Raw genomic sequence first — 24,590 nt, 5'->3', positions numbered from 1 at the left:
AATTATTATATATTTGGCTGACTATAATAAAATAGCATACTACAAAATAGCTCATATCTATTTTTTTAGATAAATTATAAAGAATAATAAAAAAAATTATTCTAATTTTCAGCTGGTGAATATTGTATTTATTTATGTCCAATATAAATTTTTTTATGAAATATATAAATTTTATTCTTAAATAAAAAAAAAAGTTACTTTTCGATCTTTCCTTATAAAAACTTCAATCAAATATAAGACATTTATTAATTTCTTGGTTGACAATACAGTTTTTACTCTCCTTCCCAACCTACCAGGTACTAAAATTACTCAATTTGTAACCAACTCATATCAAACACCCAATAATGAGATGACAAAAAAAAGAAAAAGAAAAACTACTTCAAAATTGGGCAGTGGTCCTCGTTTGAATGAGATGGCACGTGATTGGGTATGGAGTCGTAGATTTGGGATCACCATGCCGCTATCTACCAGGTCAAGAATGACAACTAGGTCGGCCCATCTTTGTCCTAATGGAGCCGACTCTTCATGGGCCAAGTGAGTATAACCTCATTGGGCCAGCACTAAAAGACACTCAGATCCGGCCTACCATGTCGGACCATTCAGTGACAAACTCAACACACACACGATACACTCACAAAAAGAAAAGCTATAGGGTTTTGAATTCACGGATGGCTTCAAATGTCATACTCTTACATACATGGTCATATAGAAGCTAGTGCTTTCTCGAAAAAGCTGCAAAAGTTGGTACTTTTATATGACCAAGTTAATTTCAGAAGAAGAGTTCTTCAAAAGTTGGTGCTGCACAAGTTAGGAAAAAATTCTCCTTTTAGAAGAAGAGTTCTTCAAAAGTTAATTTCGTGCCATTTCTGTCAGAAAAATGCTTAAATTTGCATGCTTTTATCACTAATGTAGGTGGGAACAAATCTGTCAATTTCTGATATTTTAGGGAAAAAATATATTTCTTTCAGGACTCTGGTAAAATAATATTTGATATGTATACTGGCTTTTTAGGTAGTTTCAATTAAGAAGAGCTTTTGCAAGCATCTTGTTGTCAGTGTTGACGATTGAAAATAATAAATAGAAGAGAAGTTGATTGAGTAACTTCAAACAAAAGGATCATCTCGCAAGGGGCAAGCGTCCTTTTTACTGTTCTTGACTCTTGTGCTATATATTTTATTTTTTAATTTTTTGGCTCTTGTGAACGTATGATTAATAGCATGATTTTTTTTAAAAAAAATAAAACATTAGGGAGCACACTTGCCAAGTAGAACTGCCAGCTGGTAAAATAAGCTAGTCCTTAGCTCATGCCAAGTGAAGCCGTGCATGTTTCAAACAACTCGCAAGCTAGCAATACAAAGGCTAATTCTCACGCTGGTTTTCAGCTTATAGTTTTTGTTGGAATGCAGTTTAGTTACTCTTCAACTTTGGTTATGTTGTCTATTCATAGTTGAACGAATTTGATTATGCCTTTGGATTTCTTTCACTTTCATCTCCATGTAAAAAGTTCAATTTCCATCTGCTAGCATGTTAAATTCTCCATTTCTTCCGTTTTGATAAATTTTTGTTCACTAAAATGAAAACAGTGCATGTAAAAATATATCTTTTTTTGAAACAATTATCCTTGTCATAAATAAATTCGACTGGCATCCGTATTTCTTCATTCTAACTCTTTTTGAAACTCAAATAAACTACTTTGTTTGTTTGGTTCTATATATGCTCAAGTTGAACTTGACCGATATTAGCAAGTGGGGCATGTTCCTTTTCTACTTCCTACGTAGAGCTAGTGCCTTTCTTAAAAAAAAAAAAAAAAGTAAATTAGTAATTATACTAATCTCCCCTCCATATTTGGGCATGTTTCTTTTTGCCTTGAGACTTCAATTCCTCATTAACAATGAAATCACAACAAATAACATGAAGCAAATACCAAAAAAAGAAATTAAAAGTTTATTTTTGTGCCTCGAACATCATAATTTAATAGTTGATTTTCGAACTTCGAAAACCACAACCTACTTAAAGTGCTTAAAGTGCTACTCCTCCATGTTATTAATAATAAATGTTAGCATCATTCATGGCAACATTAGCTTCTTTATATCATTGTACACAATACTAGACTCTGATTTGAGATTATCATGAATTCTGGCAAATAAACTTCATATTTGGGAGAAAAAATTAATGCCCATGAGATCAGATATGCATAAGGTTAGAAACCAAATCTAGGCGATCAGTGTAATTTCCAGATTCTCCGCGTTGTTACCACCATGGGTGACATCATTATAGTTTCAAGTTAAAAGACAAGGGTACTTTGGGCAAAGGACTCAACAAAAAGGTGGGAAATCGTGACCTCAATCTCCGGTCCCCTGTTACGGCGGTCTGCCACGTCAACGCGTCGTCTCGCGTCCTTTTCCGAAAAATATCACTCTGCCCTCCAAGCTCCAACCAACTCGAGGAGCACCGTCACTGAGCATTAATCAAATATTCCGTCTCCAACAGCGTCGGCCTCTTTTCGTTAACGTGGCTTCAACTCGTACCCTCCGAAACTTGTATCTCGACTTCCTGAGGAGCCGCGACCAAAGACGGTTGGTGCTTCTGCTATTCCGTGAACGGGCTCGGTCAGCCAATCTAAGCAGATTCATTGCAGAAAGGGCAATCCCCGAAATCCAGGGGCAAATTTGGTCAAAATCCGGCGGTTGCCGGCACTTGGGGACGTTCTTTCTTTTCCGTGGGGAAAAAAAGTCCACTCGTGGACCAACCCCCCGGACGGATTTGGTGGACGGACAGGCAACGGCGAAAGCAACCTCTTTCCTCTATTTAATCCTCGTTCCACTTCCTCGCTTTATTTTTAAATGACACTTCTTTCAAACTCGCATCTTATATTGTTTTATCGTCGAATATAGTTTTATCATGCCGGATTTACCGCCGTTAGTTCAAATGCAGCTGGCCTATCACTGGCAGGCCCTGATTGCTTCTCAAATAGAAATCCAAGGCTGAGCCGAGCAGAGCGAGAGATCTATCTGTGGCGGGATCGGAGGGAATTGGGATTTAGAGAATCACCGACGCATCGATGGGGAAAGCGGCGGCAGGAGGCAGAGATTGGACGCAGCTGCACGCGATCTACGGCACGGATGAGTGGCAAACGGTGGCCTTCCTGGCCCTCCACGCCGCCCTGTTCGCCTCTCTCTCCCTCCTCCTCCTCCTCTACTTCCCCCACGTCCTCGCCTTCCTCCGCGCCGTCGCCCCCGCTGCCCCCCTTCCCGCACTCCGCTTCGCCGCCGGGTTCGTCGGCTCCGTGGCTGCCCTCTCCGCGCTCTGCCTCCTCTACGCAGCCGCAGACGTCCTCTACTCCTCGCTCGCCCTCCGCTGGGAGATGGCCCAGCGGATGGTGGCCGCCGTCCCGGACTGGTCGGCGGTGCGGACAGCGCTCGACGTGGGGTGCGGCCGCGGGATGCTGCTGAACGCGGTGGCGATGCAGATGAAGAAGGAGGGGAGCGGGGGCCGGGTGGTGGGACTGGACGGCCGGAGGGAGACGGCGGTGGCGGCGCTCCGACGGGCGCGGGCGGAGGGGGTCCAGGAGTACGTCACGTGCCGGGAGGGGGACGCGCGGCGGCTGCCCTTCGCGGACGGGTACTTCGACGTGGTGGTTTCGGCGGTGCACCTGAGCGGTCTGGGGCGGCGGGCGGGTGGGAAATCACCGGCCTCGGCGGCGGCGGCGGCGGAGAGGGGCCGGGGACTGGGGGAGATGGTGAGGGTGCTGAAGCCCGGCGGGATGGGTGTGGTGTGGGATCTGGTGTCCGGGCCGGAGTACGCGCAGCGGCTGAGGGAGATGCGGATGGAGGACGTTCGGGTGTCCGATCGGGTCACCGCCTACATGGTCGGTAGCCACATAGTCTCCTTCAGGAAGCCGCTCGACCCCGCCGCCGGAATGGAGTCGCTGCTGCCGCTCGACTGGCGGGCCAACATCTGCTGATCCTGTTCCGCCGGAACACCACAAGCTCTCTACGAACATTATCTAGTGGTACCTACCTTTTAATTTTTCTTCCCAAAGGGGAGAAACGAAAATTACTGATAGGATCTCAACTGTAAATTTCGTGACCTTTTGTAGCGTATTAAAGGCCGGCTCGAAGTGGGGCTATGGCGTTTAAAGTAATCAGATACCATGCTATATTGCTATGGCTTTTAAAGTAATCAAATGCTATGTTATTGGCTGCCATTCTTGATGATACCCTCTCTTCTCCGCTCATGCCTGCTAATATTTTAAAATTAAAGCATGTCAGAGAAATTTTGCGTTACATGTAACCAATGCCATTGCGGCACTCTTCGCACGTGCTTGGTTAAATGGGCTCAACGCTCTTCGCACGTGCTTAGCTAAATGGGCTCATGCAATTATAACATCCAGCTCTCTTATTTACTAGACGTCTGTATGAATTGCAAAGCCCTTTAAAAATGGACAAAAAGAGCATGTGCGAGTCCATTTCAACTCTAGCGAGTTTTCATTTCTCAACCCAAGGCATTTTATCATTTCACCCCATCATGGTGCACCGATTTATCATTCTTGCCCACAAACAACTACAAAATTGTCACTACGTGGGACAACCAAAAAGGGTATTTGATTTGACACATTTATAGTCGGTGCTAAGCTTAGAGCTGCATGAAAGAATGTCACTTATGCGAGGCGAACTGCATTCTTCTCGCCACGGTGATCGGGTGGACCGGGATCAGGGACTCAGTGCTTGCTCTAGAGTCTAGACCACGATATTCGTAGGCTCTTTGACAAGTGTGGACTCTCTCGGATCACATATATCTACAGGAAGCGAATAGTGTGGCTGATTGGATAGCCTCATTTGCAGCTCATCATTTTGGAGGATTCATCTCAGTAGACCACGTGTCAATATCTCACTCTCTGTATTATTATTATTATTTTTAATTTTGTTATCTGCACTCACATCCTATCATTGTACTAAAAAAAATACATTTGATTCTAAGTTTCAATTTTCTGCGATAGAATTCATACACTTCTACTTTAGATCCCGTAATTTTGTGGTGCTGTCGATCAAAGTCAACAGCGTGAACCCGATATTTTATTACAACCATCCAATGGGACCATGGACTCTCGACGCAGACCATCCAACTGAACCATGTGCTTCACTAATATCCTATTCCTTGCCGTTACTCTCTCCCAATCCTAAGTCTATGTTGTTCAATGTTGTCTATCTCGTGGCTCATGTCGCGTTGCATTTTATGCTCTTATTAGCAGAGGCTGCGATAATTTAATTTCTACGTAGTCAAGTGCATATATGTAACACGAGTTATAGTGGCGAAAGAGAGCGAGATTTAATTTTTTGATATCATTCTCCAACCAGGAACTGAGGGTAGATTTCATTGTCTACAATCGCTGTCTAGATTTCGTTCCCTACAATCGCTGTCACGTATTCGTTTACTCTCTCCACCGACAAGAGGGTGCTCCTCATGGTGCTTTCTTACCTCCCATAAATGAGGCCACAGAAGAAGATTGCCACCTTTTTGTCTAACGCGTAATGACGCAGTAATTCTATGCCGCTGATGCTGATCAGATACCGGACCCGCCCCATTGGGTCCATCATTTTTAGACAGCGCTCCTTCTGATTGAACGACCACGAGCTTTCAAAATTTGGGCGATTATCCTAGGCCTTATCCCTCCGGCCCTAGTTAATTAAAAGCCCAAATTAATGAAAAGATGGCCACGACCTTCAATGTAGGGCTGTTAATAGGCCGAGCTATTCGGCTCGGTAAAAGCTCGGCTCGGTAAAAGCTCGTTAGTCAAACGAGCTCGAGCCTAAGATCAAAATGAGGCCTGTTTAAATCCGAGCTCGAGTCCGAGCAGCTCACGAGCCCAAACGAGCTCGTGACTTGACCTATGACATGGTGGTGATAGGGTCTCATACCGCATCATATGCACTCCTGTTCGAGTATCACACCTCTGCACCCTTTCTTAGCCCTCATGAGTCACACCATTCGCCGACTGTAATATATTTCATTTTTTTTTGGGAGAAAGACCTACACGAGTATCACGGCTCCGCACCTTTTCTCAGCCCTCACGATTCACGACTCTATTTTTTTATTTTTCACCATTCACCCTGGTGCGGACACCAGTGCCAGATCAGCCATCATCGAGTCTATGGTCGCCACAGGGTCCAGCTAGTCTGGCCAGTTTGATTTTATTTTGGATTTATTTATTTTAGTTGGATTTATGTTATGTTGATTGGGTTTATTTGCATATTGTCATTTTCGGATCTTTTCGGATTGTTTTCTTTGCACGAGCCTATTTGTTATTTTTTGACCCTATATATATGAGTCCACCCTCATGTTTAGGATTTAATGAACGATGAATGAAAATTAGCCTTCTTTCTTCATCCTCCTTCTCCTCCTCCTCCTTTCTCTTCTCCTTTCCCCTCTTCTTCTCTTCTTCCTCTCTGTCTCTCCTTCCCTACCTTCGTCCTGCATCAGCATGGTATCAGAGCAGGCTGGCTTTACCCCTGCTGCCAAAGCCACGATCCAGATTCTGTTCTCTCCCTCGGTTCCCACCAACATAAAAAATAGAGCCCTTCTCTCTATCAAATATGTTCATTAGAAGGAAGAGCCACCCCAACTCCCTCGGTCGGATTTTCTGTGGCCACCAACCTATGGGCAGTAGACCACCCTCCCCGCTTCCCACCATCGCCACCACCTCACAACGCCACATCTGCCCCTTGGTTTACCGCCACCCTCCCTCTCAGCGTCAAACCCACTGCCAACTACCACTGCCATTGAGCCCTTCCCTCTTCTCCTTCCACCGCCAAAAATCCCGCACCGTCCCCTTTTCTCCATCGTCAGACCCGCAGAGGGGCCGCCATCGGAAGCCACCTGCCGGAGCCGTGACCACCTTGCCGTCGGCTCGCCACCAGATGCCGCCGCCTGCCGGAGTCGCCCATCGCCGGTATAGCCGCCGCAACCCTCCCCTGCAGCCGCAGCCGCAAGGATCGGAAGCCCTCCTCCCGAAATCATTAGGAGGTTGAAGAAAAGATTAATGAGTAAGTCACAAAACCCATTAATCCGAATCCGGTAGTCCGGATAAAAAAAAGAGACAAGCTGCACGTAAACCGCGCGTGCTCACTCGCACGTGAGTCACACGCGCAGGCGCGCACGTGACCACATGTGCTTTCCAAAAGAAAAAAAAGAAAAAGAAAAAGTAAAAAAAGGAGAAAAAAAGAAAAAAAGAAAAAAAGAAAAAAAATAGGTACCTGTTCATCTTCCTCACCGCGAGCACCCTCCCCACCGCCTTCGTCCGCCGTCGCCACCCGCCTTGCCGCCCGAGCTCTGCCATCCTCCTCTCCTTCCGCTACTCACCTTTCTCTTTTTTCTTACCGCAGCCATCTGCAGCACCGCCCTCGCAACTACTTGTCCGAGCTTTTCCACTGCAAAGCTCCGCCGTTCCGCGGCGCCGAAGATCACCGCTCCGTCTTCTCCCTCCATGAGCCCACCGCCCCTCTGCACCGGCCCGTTGCACCATCCCCCCAAATCTCCGCCGAAACCCACCTCCCACCGCCCTTCCCGTCTTTCTTTCCCACGGGCCCGACTCATCCAACAGGCCCACTGCTCATCTCCCGCCCCGATTTCATCTTCATGGGCCAAGACTAAAGGCCCGCACTGCCACTTCAGCCCGCCTCGACTTCTTCTTCACGAGCCTAAGCCGACAGGCCTCCAAGCCACTGTAGAGCCCACTGCAGCCTGCCTCTTCCTCCTCCCTCTAAGCCACGGCCTAGCAGACCATTTCAACAGGCCTACGCAGCCCCTCCCCTCCCGTGCTTCGTGCTGGTTGATGAGCCGTTTGCCGCACCTTGTTCGTCGCCCTCCACCGGGCCAGGTTTGTCTTTTTCTGGAAATTTAGTTTGCTTATTTAAATTTGACATTTAATAGTTACTGTTTGTGCTTGGTGGTTTACCCCAGAAATTCTAAAACACACGCTTCACATATCCCACGAAACACACATACACCCTAATAGTAGCCCTCTTTATTATTAATTGTAGAGCTAGATCATATCTGGGAGACCTACGTGGCTCTGTGACACCTTGCAAAATACGAGAACTTAGTACTACTTGTGAGGATGATAGTGATATTTTGATGATTAATACAATGATTAAGAGTATGTTACAAGTTAATTCGATACATCATTAATAAGTCCGTCACTCTCGATACATTAGTATAATGAGATTAAGATGTATTTCAATGATTATTAATAAGATAAAATTTGCGATAGGAAAGGGATAGTGAATTCTAAATTCTAATTTGGCAAAGTTTCAATTGAAACATACTCTTAAGTGGACAATAGTAATTTTTATTGTTTGGAGTATGTAGCACTACCATGACATATATTCAAAATTGTTTAAAATTTATTTCATTGATTATATGGATGAATCTAACCTTAAGTTGCAGCAAAGTGTGGATTGAGTCGACCCCAAGATTGATTGAGTCGACCCCGGCACATCAAGAAATCATCTGGCATACTTCTGCAAAAATGGCACGGATGAACAGTACTTGGGTCGACCCAAGCAAAGGATGAGTCGACCCAATCCTCAAGCCTTGATGACCCAAAGATTGATTCATAGATTGATTTTGATGATCACAAAATCTTGAAGTATAGATACTAATGTTTATGTTGCAAGGAGAAAGATATTTATTTTGCAAGGAACATAGCAAGTTGGAAGAACAGAAGAAGGCCTCCAAAGCTCTCAAGTTGGAAGAAAGCTACAATTTATTGGCCCAAGCTTAAAGTTCAAAGGATTCAATTTGGAGGAGTAAAATCAAAGAAAAAATTCAAAAGAATAGTCTTCGAGTCGACTCCTGAGGATTTCGAGTCGACTCCAATGTTTACCGAGTCGACTCCGGAGAAGTTTGAGTCGACTCCTAGGAGTCACAGGCAGAAAAGTCAGAGAGCAGTTTTCGGGTCTGAGATTCGAGTCGACTCCAGTGGAACGCGAGTCGACTCCGATGGTTGGTAGGTCGACTCCAAAGAAAGCAAGAGTCGACTCTCAGCGGAACACAAGGAAAAAGTCAGAGAGCATTTTTGGGACTCTGAGATTCGAGTCGACTCCCGCATTGCACGAGTCGACTCCGAGACTCCGCGACCATCAACAGACAGAAAACCAAGTTACTGCCTCTGAGATTCGAGTCGACTCCCAGACAGCTCGAGTCGACTCCAAGACAGCTTCACATCAAAAAGGCAGAAGACCAAGTTTCGCAAACTGAGAGCCGAGTCGACTCCAAGGAAGTTCGAGTCGACTCCAAGACTGGACGAGCCAAAAGACAGAGGATCGGGAGTTCGGGCTCTGAGATTCGAGTCGACTCCCAGGACAGTCGAGTCGACTCGAGAGGACAAAATTCAAAATTGGATCCACGGACTTCAGTGGATGAGCCGACTCCGAAATTGCCAAGTCAGCTCCAGAAGTTGGCGAGTCGACTCCGGGTTAAGACGAGTCGACTCCCAGTCGAGGATGCACCATAATTCAAATTTGGAACAGTGGCCGAGTCGTCTCCAGTAAAGCACGAGTCGACTCCTGCAACAGGCGAGTCGACTCCTGATCGCGCGAGTCGACTCCGATCCCAACGGTAATATTGTCAGAAAGTGCAGACTGTGTCCAACGGCTCTATTTTTGTCTCTAACGGCTAGATTCTTGTTTCCACGCCATCTAAAGCTATAAAAACAAGAGGAGAGCTAGGGGAGAAGGCATGGAAGTGGGAGAGATCATTTAGAAAAGAGATTCCAAAGAGATTACAAGGGAAATCTCCCATAAGCACAAAAGGGCCATTCAAAGTGAAATAGAGAGAAGAAGAGCATCCAAGAGAATCCCAAAGCTTCCTCTCCATCCGTGTGCTGCCTCAGTGATCCTCTACCTCGTGCCAAATCAGAAGAGGGTCAAGTAAAGAAGAAGCCGAGCTCCTCCATCTTCAAAACTCGTTTGAGGGCTTCTCTTTACTCTATTTGTTTATATTGTTATATTTGCTTGCTTAAGAAGCTTTGTTTTGCTTTATACTTTGTTTTCAATATCTTGTAACTTGATTCAATCAAGGGATTGAATCAAGGGGTTAAGGTTTGTTGGTGAGCCAAAGGGAAAACCAACGGTGTTAGGTTTGTTGGTGAGCCAAAGGGAAAACCAACGGTGTTAGGTTTGTTGGTGAGCCGAGGGTAAAACCAACGTGTAAGGGTTTGATTGTGATCCCGGGAAAACAATCGGAGTGGTTCTAGTCGGTGAGCCTGGGAAAACCGACCGAGTTCGTTGTGACCTCGTAAAACAACAAGTTGGGTTGTGAGCTTGTAAAACAACCGGCTGCAATCGGTAGGATTATAGTGAAATTCCCAAGAGGTCTTGGGGAGTGGATGTAGGTGCTGGGGTGCACCGAACCACTATATGTCCTGTGTGTTTGTAATGCCTCTAGTTATTGTCTAACTAACACACTTACTTACTTAGATAAATTGCTTGCTTAATTCTTATCCGCACATCCTTTAGTTGCAAGCATATTTAATCAAGTCGAAGTCTATACATCAAACCCTTGCTAAGTTTAACTTTCACTGTGCATCTATACAACTTAGCATAGTTAATCAAAAAGTTTTAGAAGTAGCATAAAAGTTTTGAAAGACCCAATTCACCCCCCCTCTTGGCTTGTATCTACTGGGCAACAAGTGGTATCAGAGCAGGTACTCTAAGTTTAATTATTGATCTCACGATCAAGAGCCAAAGATCATGACAAGTCAAATAGATAGTTTTCTAGGAGAAGGACAATCAATTGATACACCTCCACTATTTAATGGCATAAACTATACACATTGGAAAATACGCATGCGCATTTTTATTCAATCACAAAACTATTATTTATGAAAAATCATAACAAATGACCTTCACACACTCTCACAAACTATTAATGAAAAGGACTTAGCACAATTGAACGCTAATGCTATGAACATGTTATATTGTGCTATTCAAGAAACGAAATTTAATGAAATTTCTGCATGCTTATCTGCTAAGGAGATCTGGGATACTTTAGAAAATATTTATGATAAATCTCAGACTAGCTCACATGTGCTTCAAATATATACTAACAATGAGACTGCAGAAAATGGTGTTGAATCTCCCTCAGTCGAGTCGACTCCAAGTATCTCAGAGTCGACTCTCAAGTTCACCGAGTCGACTCCAATAAGGTCCGAGTCGACTCCGAGGCAAATCAGCTTCCTAAAGACAAAGAAGAAAAGGAAGCAAGAAGAAAGGAAGAAAGAGATAAAAAGGAAGAAAGCCTTGACCAAGAAACAATCAAGCAAGAAAATAAAAGTTAGGAGCGACAATGATGATATTAGCTCCAAGAAACTACAAGAGGTAACTGACTTGTGCTTTATGGCACAAGAAGACAAGGTAAAAACTGAATCTACTCTTACATCAAATAATTTTCAAGAAAAATTTTCTTATGATGAATTATTAAATGCTTTTCATGATTTGTATGGTGAATGTAGAAAATTAGCTGTAAAGAATAAAAATCTTAAGAAACTAAATCTGAAAATTTCAAAAGAAAGAAATTCTAATGATGAAATACAAGAGAAACTAAATTCTGAAAATGAATGCTTAAGGTCATTTTCAGAAGAATTGATTCAGAAAAATCATAGCTTAATTAAAGAAAATCAAAACTTAAGCGAAGAAATTAATCAATTAAAATCTTGCATTAACAAATTCACCGTAAGCTCAGAAAGATTAAAAATGATGTTTGAAAGCCAACATGCTGATTTTGATAAATCAAAATTTAGCTTGACTCCTTCACTTAGCCATAAATCTCTAGAGAAAAAGGTTATCAATTTACCAAGCAAACCATTAAATAAGATAACTTATTTCAAAAATGAAAAGGATGGGAATAACAACTTTACCTATCGTTCTAGTATAATTAAATCAAATGGTAAAGTTATTACTATTAAACAGATATGGGTTCCAAAAGGAACCATATGTCCTAACTCTCAAGGACTCAAGCAAGCTTGGGTACCCAAAATGAGAAAATGAGGATGTACACATAGGTGTACCAAGGTACCCATGGAACATAAAGAAACTTAAAAAGTTATTAACAAAAAAAATAATAATGAAATCAGTAATTCTTGCATCTCATCATTATTTGTGCTTTAGTATTTGATATGATTTGCTAGTAGTGATCAATTTTGTGATATAGAAAATACTTTTGGAAATATAATCAAATCATTTCATTTTACTCACTAGTGGATAAGGTGCTAAATGATTAATCAACTTATTAAGAATAACTCTATGAATTCTCTATATGCTTGATTGAGAGTTTTTATCTATGGCATTATTGTTTATTGATCATAGATATGATAATGTGTACTTGGTATGCTTTTGAATATATGCACTATGAATACCAAGATTAAAGAAACCATATTTGGCATATGAAATCAGCTCATGCTAGTATGTACTTAATCTCAAAAGACCTTGCCATAGGCTTACTTAGATTATCCTCTTAAAGGTCAAAGTTTTACTATGCATGCTAACTAAGGAAACAAACAAAAATAATTTCTAAATCTAGAGATGTTGTTTCCAACACTAATTTTTTCAAAAGCTTACATTAGCCTTGTTCTTGGCACTCAAATTAAAATATTTTCTGCATTGGCACAAACTCACAAGAAGCGATCAAATGATAAAGGTTTGCAAACTATGAAATCATGGCATAGTGATTGAAAACCAATTTTGTGTTAAGTTGTGCACAGAAAAATAATATTTTCAGCACCAAGGACACCTTAAGTAAAATAGGATTAATAGAATTCTTGAAGAAATGAAAAAGACAATTGTGTATGATAGTCATCTACTTAAATGATTTTTTAAAAAAAGCTATCATCACTGCTTGTCATACATATGATTTCTATTAGATCTATTTTTGATGAAAACTCCCTTTGATCTTCTGAAAAATGGAAAATGAACCATTGCATATCTTTCATATTTTTCAGTCGTACATGTTATGCTTGATATGTTCTTATGAAAAATAATGCCAAATCTGATAGAGATATGTCTATCCTTGGATATCATTCATCAAGCAATGCATATAGAATATTCAATGAAAAGATTTTAGTTGCAAAAATATCAAGTCGTCTTATTCTCTATGAGACTAATGATTTATTGTCAAGATACTAAGATCAAATTATATATGGTTAATCTTTTATATATAACAATCTGAAAACTTGTTAATAATTATAACAAAATTAAGTTTTTCAGAAATGCACTTAATGAAGAAAAATTGATAACTACTAAAAGACTGAATCAAGAAAAGATGAAATAGATCTTGATTCTTTCATGATTAAAAGTAAAGATCACCATTATCATTTGCTTGACTCATGAGCTTTATATTCTGTCAAATGAATGTGTAGAATTCACTCCTATGTGGTTATTTCATTAAAAAGTAGATCTATGTTAAATAACCACCATATTTAAAAATTACACATTACATATATGATAAAGCAATATGTGATTTAAAACAAGCATCAAAAGCTTGATATATAAAAGCTCAGGTAACCTTGTTGATAGAAAGTAATAGTGATAAATCTATGCATCAAAAAGAAGAATCTATGATATCTTGCTTGCTCATAGCACACATTGATGGCATCATTTTTGTTCTACCAATGAAAATTTATATGAATAGTTATATTGCAAGGTGAGTTTGAAATATGATGAATGAATTAACATCTTCTCTCAAACTCCAAATTAAGACAAACAGGAAAGGGGATCTTCATTGACCAACGTTAGTCCACAAGAAAACTCTTATAGAAGATTGGCGTGAAGAAGGTATATCTATGACCCCATCTTGTAGAAATTGTAAAGGATGAGCAAAGTAGATCTATTGTTTAAAGCTGTATTGAAGCATGATAGAATAATTATTTTATCATACAGCTAGTAGACCAGATTGTATGCTCATTATGTGACCTTGTGCAAGACTTCAATCTAACTTTAATTAATCATATTTTATTGATAACAAATACGTCATAATCTGAATTTTGATAGAAACAAACGTTTAAGATAAGTTGATTAAAACTTAGTTAACACATCTTATTGATAATTATCTTAAGCAAATAGAATCTAAACTAAATTGATTTGACCTTGATAAATCTGTCTATTGCCTCACATGCTTGTCCTTGAACTATCTTGGTTAATGAATCTATCTCTTTAGTTCAAGTGATATGTGCCTGCTTATATTTAGGAAATCTCTTGAGTAAAGTGACTCAACATGCAACTATTGTCATATCTCATATTGAGTCATCTAATTAAAAAATATATATATATGTTGGATGAATGCTTTGTATCTTAAAGAAACTAATGACCTTCCTTCAAAAAAGAAAAATGAGAAATTTCAACTTGAAGGATATCTTCATGTAAGATACACTAAACATTCACATGCAAACAAGAGAGAGGATCTTCTTCAGCCAAAAGTTCACACATAAGAAATCTAGTTTGGCTTGAAGAACATATAATGAATAGGTAATTTTAGATACCTTTCTTACAAATTAATTGAGCAAAGTCAATAACTTAAATCCTATTATGGCATGATTAAATTCTTTAATTATTAATTTTTGATATCATGTCTATATGTGTATTGACTGACTTATACTTTTAGAAATTGTTTCATGGTTTGCTCAATCTAAAATATTTCTATGGCTGTATCATAACCATGAAATACACAAGTATATGATTAAAACTCTGATTTAGAATGACTTGTGAGAAGCTACGAATTCTTGGGCATAATGAAAATAGTGTTTGCATGATATACCTCTATACGATACATTTCATTATTTCTTTATTCTGCTCTTTCATGTAGATTACTTGAGAATAACAAAAAGAGAGAGAGATAAAAAAAAGAAAATGGACATTGTTCAAGAGATGAAAAATCTGAGCAAAGGCAAGTACTTCAATCTTAAGGAAAAGCAAAACAAGCATAATATATTCGGCACATTTGGAAGGGATAAAATCTATAATTAATTACACTCAAACAGGGAGAGTTTGAAGTAAATATTTTAACATTTCTATATTGCTCATCATAGGGATGGTGCCAATGGGGAGGCTAGTGGTAGTACCCGGCACTATTTGACCCAACTATTCGGTGTAGGGCATATTAGGGATGGCACAAGAGGGAGGCTAGTGGTAGTACCTCGTGCCCCTTCCCAACTCCACCGGATAGGGAGCAAATAGAGTATAGAGCTTAAGAAAGTTAAAAGAAAGACAAAGTAAATGAAAGTATACAAGAAAGAATCAATTCAAATTTTTAGTCACATGGAAACACACTTTAAGGATGAAATCAGTGCAAAATTATATTTAAATAGGGGGAGTTTATTTGAAAAGAATTGATTTTGATACTTGACATGCTTGTTCTTAATATTTTAATGTATGACTTAACACACACTATATTTTGCATGTGGCATGATATTTTAAATTATGGGTTCTCAATATCTTTTGTAGTACCCCATACTTGGACAATTTGATTGAATGTTTGAAATGCTACATAACATCTTTTGTTTGGTTTTATTGAAAAGAAAATTCAGATTTGTTATTCACAATCATCGTTAAAATCTGAAAGTTAAATAAATTTGTAAAAAAAAAGGAGAAGAGAAGGATATCTCTATTTAGGCAAAATGAATTGAGTTTGTCTTATCCATCAACTTGCTTAACTTTGGTATATAATGTGCTAACTCATACCAAAATTCAACATAAATACAAATATTCTGAATATGCTTGAAATATGTGTTTTCAATCGTAATGATTTAAGATAAGCTACAATGTGGAAGATCCATATCTCAAATTATGACTTTGAAAATCTTTATGAAATTCAGAATCTGATTTCGTATAAAAGCTTAAACTCAATATGATTTCTAAATAAAATCTTAATTTAAGAAAAATAGAATTAATTTTGATGCCTTGGTTGATTGCTCCGATACGCATCCGAAACATATCTTTTCTTATCGTTAAAATGTACTAATATTGGTCCAAATGATGTGTCTTTCGATGATCTTGATTGCAAACAAAAATTTCTAAATATATGATCTTATTTTGATATTAAAAAGATTTATTGTGTTTCATGAATACATTGGTGAAAAACTATGATTAAGAAATTGAGTTCTATAAATATATATACCTCAATGATCATCTATATGTTTTTCTCTCCTACATTCTTAAAGATTTCCATCAGAATATCAATAGAGTGAATGATCTTAAAACTAGAAATATTTCAGTTCACTCAAATGACTCTAAAAGAAAGAAAATGTAAATGCTTTTAAAAGAAATTGAGCTTCAATTGAATCATTTTCTGATTAATACTTTTATACATTTTCTCTAAGATTAGGAGAAAGCATAACTTGTTCTTAAAGGATTAGAAAGAGTGATTACTATAAATTCTGAATAATTCTAGATCACTCTACATTCTTGATATTACAGAATTTCAGTGTTATTCACGTTTATCACTAAAATCTGAAATTCAACAATTTAAAATGATTAAAGAAGAATGCATCTTTTGAGGGGGAGCTTTAGATATTCAGTATCCTATCCCAAAGACACTTTATTTTGATGCATACCTTGATTTTTATGGATTGATTTTGATGAACCTCCTTATATTACAATACTTGCTTTAATTATAAGTTTATACCTTGAGATGAGTTCTATAAAGGTTGTCTTGTCTCAAACCTTGAGTCTTATGAAGATAAGCTGAAATATATTTTTGAGATTGACAATCTTATTGAACATTATCTTAGGATTCTAAACTCTTAAATGGAATGATCAATTGAGGGGGAGAAAGAAAATTTCAGAAGGAGAGGTCTTATGGAACTTAATTACATAAATCTATAGGAGAGGGAAAGAATACTAAATGAAAAGTGATCCTAATACTCTCCAATATGTATCATCTGAAATTTAAATCTGAAAATCTTTATGATACACCTTGAGGCGTGTTATTTGGTTAGTATATCTTATGCATCACTCATGAACCAAATTACAAATCTTAAGAGCCTCTAATTTAATAAAACAGGGGGAGAACAATGTATTAAATTTTCTTGAGTATCTCTTAGAAAATCTATTTTGAACCTCACTAATGAGTTTTAATTGGCTTGCTCTTTAGAACTTCTATTTTGTGCCAATTCATTATTTTATGTATCAAATTATGCTTATTTTCTAAAGGAATAAAAGAAAGTCTTTAAAAGAGCTCAAAGATGTATCAAAAATTGCATAAACTCATATTTTGGTATTTGTGCCCCAATGCTCTTATTATCATATAAGAACTTTGAAGTCATTAAGAATTAATGATCCAACATGATGATATGTTTTTCCAAATATATAAGTTTTGATCTTTTACTCTGAAAATTAATTAAATTGCTCTCATGTTGATAAAATACTTAATAGATTGGGCAAAAGGTCTTAAATGAACAAGCTTTCATACTTAGTGAAGAGAGGTTAGATTTCCACTCATATTTTTCCTTGAATATCATTTGTGGTACTTCTTGAATTAACCTAAGGAAGATTCCACCTACACTTGATTAGAAAACTATCTGTGGTATCAAATTAAAAAACCTCTTGAATTCACACTCGATGTGTTCTGCTCTGATCTTTGTACTTAATGTTTCACTATCTTTTTGATGTTGTCAAAAAGGGGGAGAAATATCTAAGTATATGCTATATACTCAGAATGTTTTATTACTTTGAAGTGAATATAAATCAGCTTAAAATTTAAATATGTTGATTCTGTTAAGCTGATTAAATCTAAAGTATTATCATGAAGTATGTTTTTAAATATATATGTTTTCCACTTCATGCAACTTAGCTATGTATTACTTCTAGAAATCAATATCTTTTATATTGCATATACTCCAAGTTTTGTCATCATCAAAAAGGGGGAGATTGATGACCCAAAGATTGATTCATAGATTGATTTTGATGATCACAAAACCTTGAAGTATAGATACTAATGTTTATGTTGCAAGGAGAAAGATATTTATTTTGCAAGGAACATAGCAAGTTGGAAGAACAGAAGAAGGCCTCCAAAGCTCTCAAGTTGGAAGAAAGCTACAATTTATTGGCCCAAGCTTAAAGTTCAAAGGATTCAATTTGGAGGAGTAAAATCAAAGAAAAAATTCAAAAGAATAGTCTTCGAGTCGACTCCTGAGGATTTCGAGTCGACTCCAATGTTTACCGAGTCGACTCCGGAGAAGTTTGAGTCGACTCCTAGGAGTCACAGGCAGAAAAGTCAGAGAGCAGTTTTCGGGTCTGAGATTCGAGTCGACTCCAGTGGAACGCGAGTCGACTCCGATGGTTGGTAGGTCGACTCCAAAGAAAGCAAGAGTCGACTCTCAGCGGAACACAAGGAAAAAGTCAGAGAGCATTTTTGGGACTCTGAGATTCGAGTCGACTCCCGCATTGCACGAGTCGACTCCGAGACTCCGCGACCATCAACAGACAGAAAACCAAGTTACTGCCTCTGAGATTCGAGTCGACTCCCAGACAGCTCGAGTCGACTCCAAGACAGCTTCACATCAAAAAGGCAGAAGACCAAGTTTCGCAAACTGAGAGCCGAGTCGACTCCAAGGAAGTTCGAGTCGACTCCAAGACTGGACGAGCCAAAAGACAGAGGATCGGGAGTTCGGGCTCTGAGATTCGAGTCGACTCCCAGGACAGTCGAGTCGACTCGAGAGGACAAAATTCAAAATTGGATCCACGGACTTCAGTGGATGAGCCGACTCCGAAATTGCCAAGTCAGCTCCAGAAGTTGGCGAGTCGACTCCGGGTTAAGACGAGTCGACTCCCAGTCGAGGATGCACCATAATTCAAATTTGGAACAGTGGCCGAGTCGTCTCCAGTAAAGCACGAGTCGACTCCTGCAACAGGCGAGTCGACTCCTGATCGCGCGAGTCGACTCCGATCCCAACGGTAATATTGTCAGGAAGTGCAGACTGTGTCCAACGGCTCTATTTTTGTCTCTAACGGCTAGATTCTTGTTTCCACGCCATCTAAAGCTATAAAAACAAGAGGAGAGCTAGGGGAGAAGGCATGGAAGTGGGAGAGATCATTTAGGAAAGAGATTCCAAAGAGATTACAGGGGAAATCTCCCATAAGCACAAAAGGGCCATTCAAAGTGAAATAGAGAGAAGAAGAGCATCCAAGAGAATTCCAAAGCTTCCTCTCCATCCGTGTGCTGCCTCAGTGATCCTCTACCTCGTGCCAAATCAGAAGAGGGTCAAGTAAAGAAGAAGCCGAGCTCCTCCATCTTCAAAACTCGTTTGAGGGCTTCTCTTTACTCTATTTGTTTATATTGTTATATTTGCTTGCTTAAGAAGCTTTGTTTTGCTTTATACTTTGTTTTCAATATCTTGTAACTTGATTCAATCAAGGGATTGAATCAAGGGGTTAAGGTTTGTTGGTGAGCCAAAGGGAAAACCAACGGTGTTAGGTTTGTTGGTGAGCCAAAGGGAAAACCAACGGTGTTAGGTTTGTTGGTGAGCCGAGGTTAAAACCAACGTGTAAGGGTTTGATTGTGATCCCTGGAAAACAATCGGAGTGGTTCTAGTCGGTGAGCCTGGGAAAACCGACCGAGTTCGTTGTGACCTCGTAAAACAACAAGTTGGGTTGTGAGCTTGTAAAACAACCGGCTGTAATCGGTAGGATTATAGAGAAATTCCCAAGAGGTCTTGGGGAGTGGATGTAGGTGCTGGGGTGCACCGAACCACTATATGTCCTGTGTGTTTGTAATGCCTCTAGTTATTGTCTAACTAACACACTTACTTACTTAGATAAATTGCTTGCTTAATTCTTATCCGCACATCCTTTAGTTGCAAGCATATTTAATCAAGTCGAAGTTTATACATCAAACCCTTGCTAAGTTTAACTTTCACTGTGCATCTATACAACTTAGCATAGTTAATCAAAAAGTTTTAGAAGTAGCATAAAAGTTTTGAAAGACCCAATTCACCCCCCCTCTTGGCTTGTATCTACTGGGCAACAAGCCTCAAGAAAACAGTTCTCTGGAAACCCTGAGAGGGTCGACCCAAATGAAACCTGAGTCGACCCAAACTTGAGTCGATCCCGAGTTAACATGAGTCGACCCAAAGGCAATGACATTCAAAAATAGGTTCTCTGGAAACCCTGAGAGGGTCGATCCAAGTGGAAGTTGAGTCGACCCAACTGAACCTTGAGTCGACCTAAAAAGTGTTGAGTCGACCCAAGTGAAGGAAGGCTGAAATACAAGGTTCTGTGGTTTCTAAGAGGGTCGACCCCAATGTTGCTTGAGTCGACCTAAGTGAAAGTTGGGTCGACCCCAGTAAAAGTTGAGTCGACCCAAGCACGGGCAGAAGCATAACGGCTAGTTCTGTAGAAGTACTTTCAGACCTCCTAACAGTGAGTTACGGCTAGTTTTTGAATTCTAACCATTGGGGCTTGTCCAATGGATGAAGGAAACTATTTAAAGTGACACTATTCATCAGAGGAAACATCCTTTTGCAAAATATCAAAGCTTACACAAGAAAGACAAGTGCCCTAATCTTCTTCATCCAAGTGCTTCATTCAAGAGTCAAAAGGAAGTGGTTGAGCAGATTCCAAGAGATATTAAGAGCTCCATCCACCCTTGAAGAGCGAAGCATTCCTGACAAAGAAGAGAGAAGTTTCATCAAGCGATAACTATTCTCTAAACTCTTCTTTGTAGCTTATAAATGTTATATTTGCTCATCTAGGAGTTTCAACATTCTTCTTTCTTTTTAATCACCTTGTAAAGGTTTGTTGGTGAGCCCGTAAAACCAACGGTGTAGGTTTATTGGTGAACCCGTAAAACCAATTGTGAAGGTTCGTTGGTGAGCCCGTAAAACCAATATAGGTTCTTGGTAATCCCGGAAAACCAAAGTGTAAAGGTTTTTGGATTGTGAGCCCGGAAAACAATCCAACTGTAATCTGCGGGATTATAGTAAATTCCCAAGGGGTCGCTTGGAGAGTGGACGTAGGTGCTTAGGAGAGCACTGAACCACTATACTTCTTGTGTGTTTGTATTGTGCATTGTTCTAATTTCACTCACTCATCAATTGACTAAAGTAAGATAGTAAAAAATTAAGAGAAACCAATTCACCCCCCTCTTGGCTTGTCACCTTGGGCAACAACTTGACTGCAGCTACTTGTTGACCTGTGTCTTAAATTAATTTTCAGTTTAAAATAATTATTTGCTAGGGAGTAGTTTTAGTTTATATTGAGCATATATTTTACAATTTCGAATTACTTTCATGCATTAGGTCTACTTAGGAACCTCTATAGTTGGTAGGATCATACATATCTTCATTCATTTTATGCATCTATGTAGTGGTCGTGTCACATCTCATTCTGAGTCCCAATTAGGCAGGATTTCAAAATCGAAGCTCTATTAAAAGCTATCCAAGACACCAATGCTCAAGTCCAAAATACTAATGCTCAAGTTCAAAACACCAATACCTAAGTCCAAGCCAATAATACCCAAATTCATGACCTAACCATAATGTCCACCTAGGTTAATGCCCGGCTTGATTCAATTGAGGCTTCACTTCAGGGGTTTATTGAATCCAAGGAAGCTAGTGCCTCCCATTTATCGGGTTTTGAAGGGGACGAAACCCTAGAACAAATCCTAGAACAACAAGGCTCTGTTCGGCAGGGCAATTTTGATAATAGGTCTGTTCCATATCATCATCATGCCTACTCTCGCCCTAGAGGATCTGGTTCCTTCCCTAATATGGATAGAGGTTACCGACATAACGTAGAGCCCAGAGAACCTCGTGACCCTGATGAAGATATAGTGAGAGGCATTAGGGTTGAAGCCCCCACTTTTGGTGGTCGTCTTGATCCGAAAGTTTTCTTAGACTGGTTACACAAAATGGACCACTTCTTTGAGTGGTACAATCTGTTCGAGGAAAAAAAGTTCGATTCGCTAGAATAAAGCTTCTTGGTCGAGCTAAGCTTTTATGGCAAAACACTGAACAACTGTTAGCTAGGAGACATTAACCTGCTATTACTGATTGGGTAGAAATGAAAGAAAAACTAAAAGAAAAATACCTTCTATTAAGCTATCAAGATGACCTCTTAGATCGATGGAACAATTTAAGATAAGGTAGCCGAATAGCTACCGATTACATCGCTCAGTTTGGCGAATTTATGATGCGATGTAATGTAGCAGAAGATGAACGGATGATCCAGAGCCGGTTTCGACGAGGCCTAAATGATGAGCTTAGGAAATAACTTATCCTTCGTGAAGTCTCCATCTTAGACCAAGCCTATACGTTTGTGCAAAACTATGAGCAATTCTCCAGATCCATATTTGTTAGGCGCCCTGACACTAGAAGGACTCCCACTAGTGCCCAACCCTCTAAACCTAGACCCCCAATCGGGTCCGTTCCACCTAAGCCTTCTTCTTCTACTCCTATCCCAAACCGAGATATTATAGGCAAAGGAGTTTTGGGTGAACCTCCAAAGCCAAACTCAAAAATTCAATGTTTTAAATATCAAGGGTTTGGTCATGTTGCCTCCCAATGTGTAAATAAGATCCTTGTTATTGATGCACAAGAACAGGAGGATGACAAAGATAATTTGGAGGAACAAATTTATGGGCCAAATTTAGAGAATATTCAGGATGTAGAGGACGAATCTGAAGAAGAATCAGACACTTTAGGATATATCCGAAGTACACCCCTGATAATTGCCCACGAATCTGACCAATTCACTATGAATGTAGTGAGGTGTGCAACCTTATAAGGTTTCCGTTTAGGTTTGACTCCAATCCCTTAGACCCAACCTTACAAGGTCTCCTGGGTTGACACGTCTTTTGTCCATATCAAAGAATGGTGTCTCGTACCAATTCAAATTCTTTCTTATAAAGACACTATCTGGTGTGATGTGATCCCGATGGATGTCGGTCACCTAGTATTGGGGAGATCGTGGTTGTTCGACCTTAATGTTACTATCTCTGGTCGGTCCAATTCTTGTTCTTTCGTATTCAAGGGCAAGAAGATTAAGCTCAATCCTTTACCGCCTAAGCCACTTGATAAGAACAAGAGAAGCGAAGTATCCATGGACAGGGGTCTTCATATCCTGCATCCTATTGAATTTGAGCGGAAAGTGTTCCATATATCTTTGATGCCTACCCAATTTGTCCAAGAAGTTCATCCCCATAATTCAGTCAACAGGTCCATCGGCATAAGTCCCTTTGAGGTAGTATATGGTTATAAAGCTAGAAAGCCTGTCGACCTTCTACCCATGTCACCGCATATTCACATTTTAGAGTCTGCACATGCATTTGCACAACACATTCATACTCTGCATCAGGAAATTAGCAAGCACATTTATATGAGTAATGTTCAATATAAGCTACAAGCTGATTCTCATAAGCGGGATAAGCAATTTCAAACTGGGGATTATGTTATAATACGTATTCGGCCTGAGCGGTTTCCATCTGGAACCGTAAAGAAATTGCAGGCTCGTAGTGCTGGGCCTTTTCGGGTATTGCATTGGGTTGGCACGATTGCCTATGTTATTATTCTTCCATCTGATTTTGGTATCAGCTCTACTATTAATATTGATGATCTCGTTGCTTTAAAGGGTCCACCATCCATTCTTGATGACCATTTTGCTGAGCTATCTCTTGAGCCCGATGATTCCCCTATTCTTGGTTCCATACCATCTCCATTTCCTTTGCCTCTCCCACCAGCACAAAAAGAACTCATTGATGCCATATTAGACGAGGAGACTATTTTTTTCGATGCCATGAGCATTCAACGCTTCTTGGTTCGTTAGCGCGGACGACCAGCATCTGATTCGACTTGGATCACACACGAGGAGCTACCGCCGATTGACCCGGACTTGTTGGAGTTCTACCGGGGCTTCACCAAGTTGCTTTCGTCGAGGTCGACTTCTTTCCACCCTGGGAGAGTTGGTGCGGGCACCAATGCGAGATCAGCCATCATCGAGTCTACGGTCGCCATAGGGTCCAGCCAGTCGGCCAGTTTGATTTTATTTTGGATTCATTTATTTTTGTTGGGTCTATGTTATATTGATTGGGTTTATTTGCATATTGTTATTTTAGGATCTTTTTGGATTTTTTTCTTTGTAGGGGCCTATTTGTTATTTTGTGACCCTATATATATAGGTCCATCCTCATGTTTAGGGTTTAATAAACGATGAATGAAAATTAGCCTCCTTTCTTCTTCCTCCTCCTCCTCCTCATTTCTCTTCTCCTTTTTCCTCTTCTTCTCTTCTTCCTCTCTGTCGCCCCTTCCCTACCTCTGTCCTGCATCACGCCCTTTCTTTGTTTTATTTTTGCTCTAGGACAACATGCTGATAGCGTGCAATAGTTGGAGCCCTGTAGAATTATGCAATGAAAATGAGGCGGCAGAGAATAGGAACCTCGGGTAGGAACTGATTGCTGCCGGGTCCCGCCCGATGGGTGCGGAGCCCCGGCCGCCCTCCTCGTCGTTGTTGTCCTCGTCGTCCTCCTCCCCCTCCACGACGAAGATTATGTAGGGCAGCACGACGCCGTTGAAGTTCTTGCCGGCGCTGCCACCGTTAGGGTTAGGA

General features: G+C 40.1%; 1 protein-coding gene across 1 annotated transcript; it reads left to right on the top strand.

Moving 5' to 3' along the window:
* The first annotated feature begins 2,735 nt into the window (after positions 1-2,735).
* On the top strand, positions 2,736-4,217 carry LOC103721465 (malonyl-[acyl-carrier protein] O-methyltransferase). The gene has a single exon (XM_008811688.4). The coding sequence runs from the start codon at positions 3,062-3,064 to the stop codon at positions 3,962-3,964; it is 903 nt and encodes a 300-aa protein (XP_008809910.1). The 5' UTR covers positions 2,736-3,061; the 3' UTR covers positions 3,965-4,217.
* Positions 4,218-24,590: the final 20,373 nt, after the last annotated feature.

This window comes from Phoenix dactylifera, chromosome 4 (assembly GCF_009389715.1).
Source record: "Phoenix dactylifera cultivar Barhee BC4 chromosome 4, palm_55x_up_171113_PBpolish2nd_filt_p, whole genome shotgun sequence".
In the NCBI taxonomy this organism is placed as follows: domain Eukaryota; kingdom Viridiplantae; phylum Streptophyta; class Magnoliopsida; order Arecales; family Arecaceae; genus Phoenix; species Phoenix dactylifera.
This window is presented reverse-complemented; position numbering and strand designations above follow the sequence as displayed.

Excerpts from the sequence above, each read along its gene's own strand:
- LOC103721465 (XM_008811688.4), top strand. The coding sequence starts at position 3,062 with ATGGGGAAAGCGGCGGCAGGAGGCAGAGATTGGACGCAGCTGCACGCG.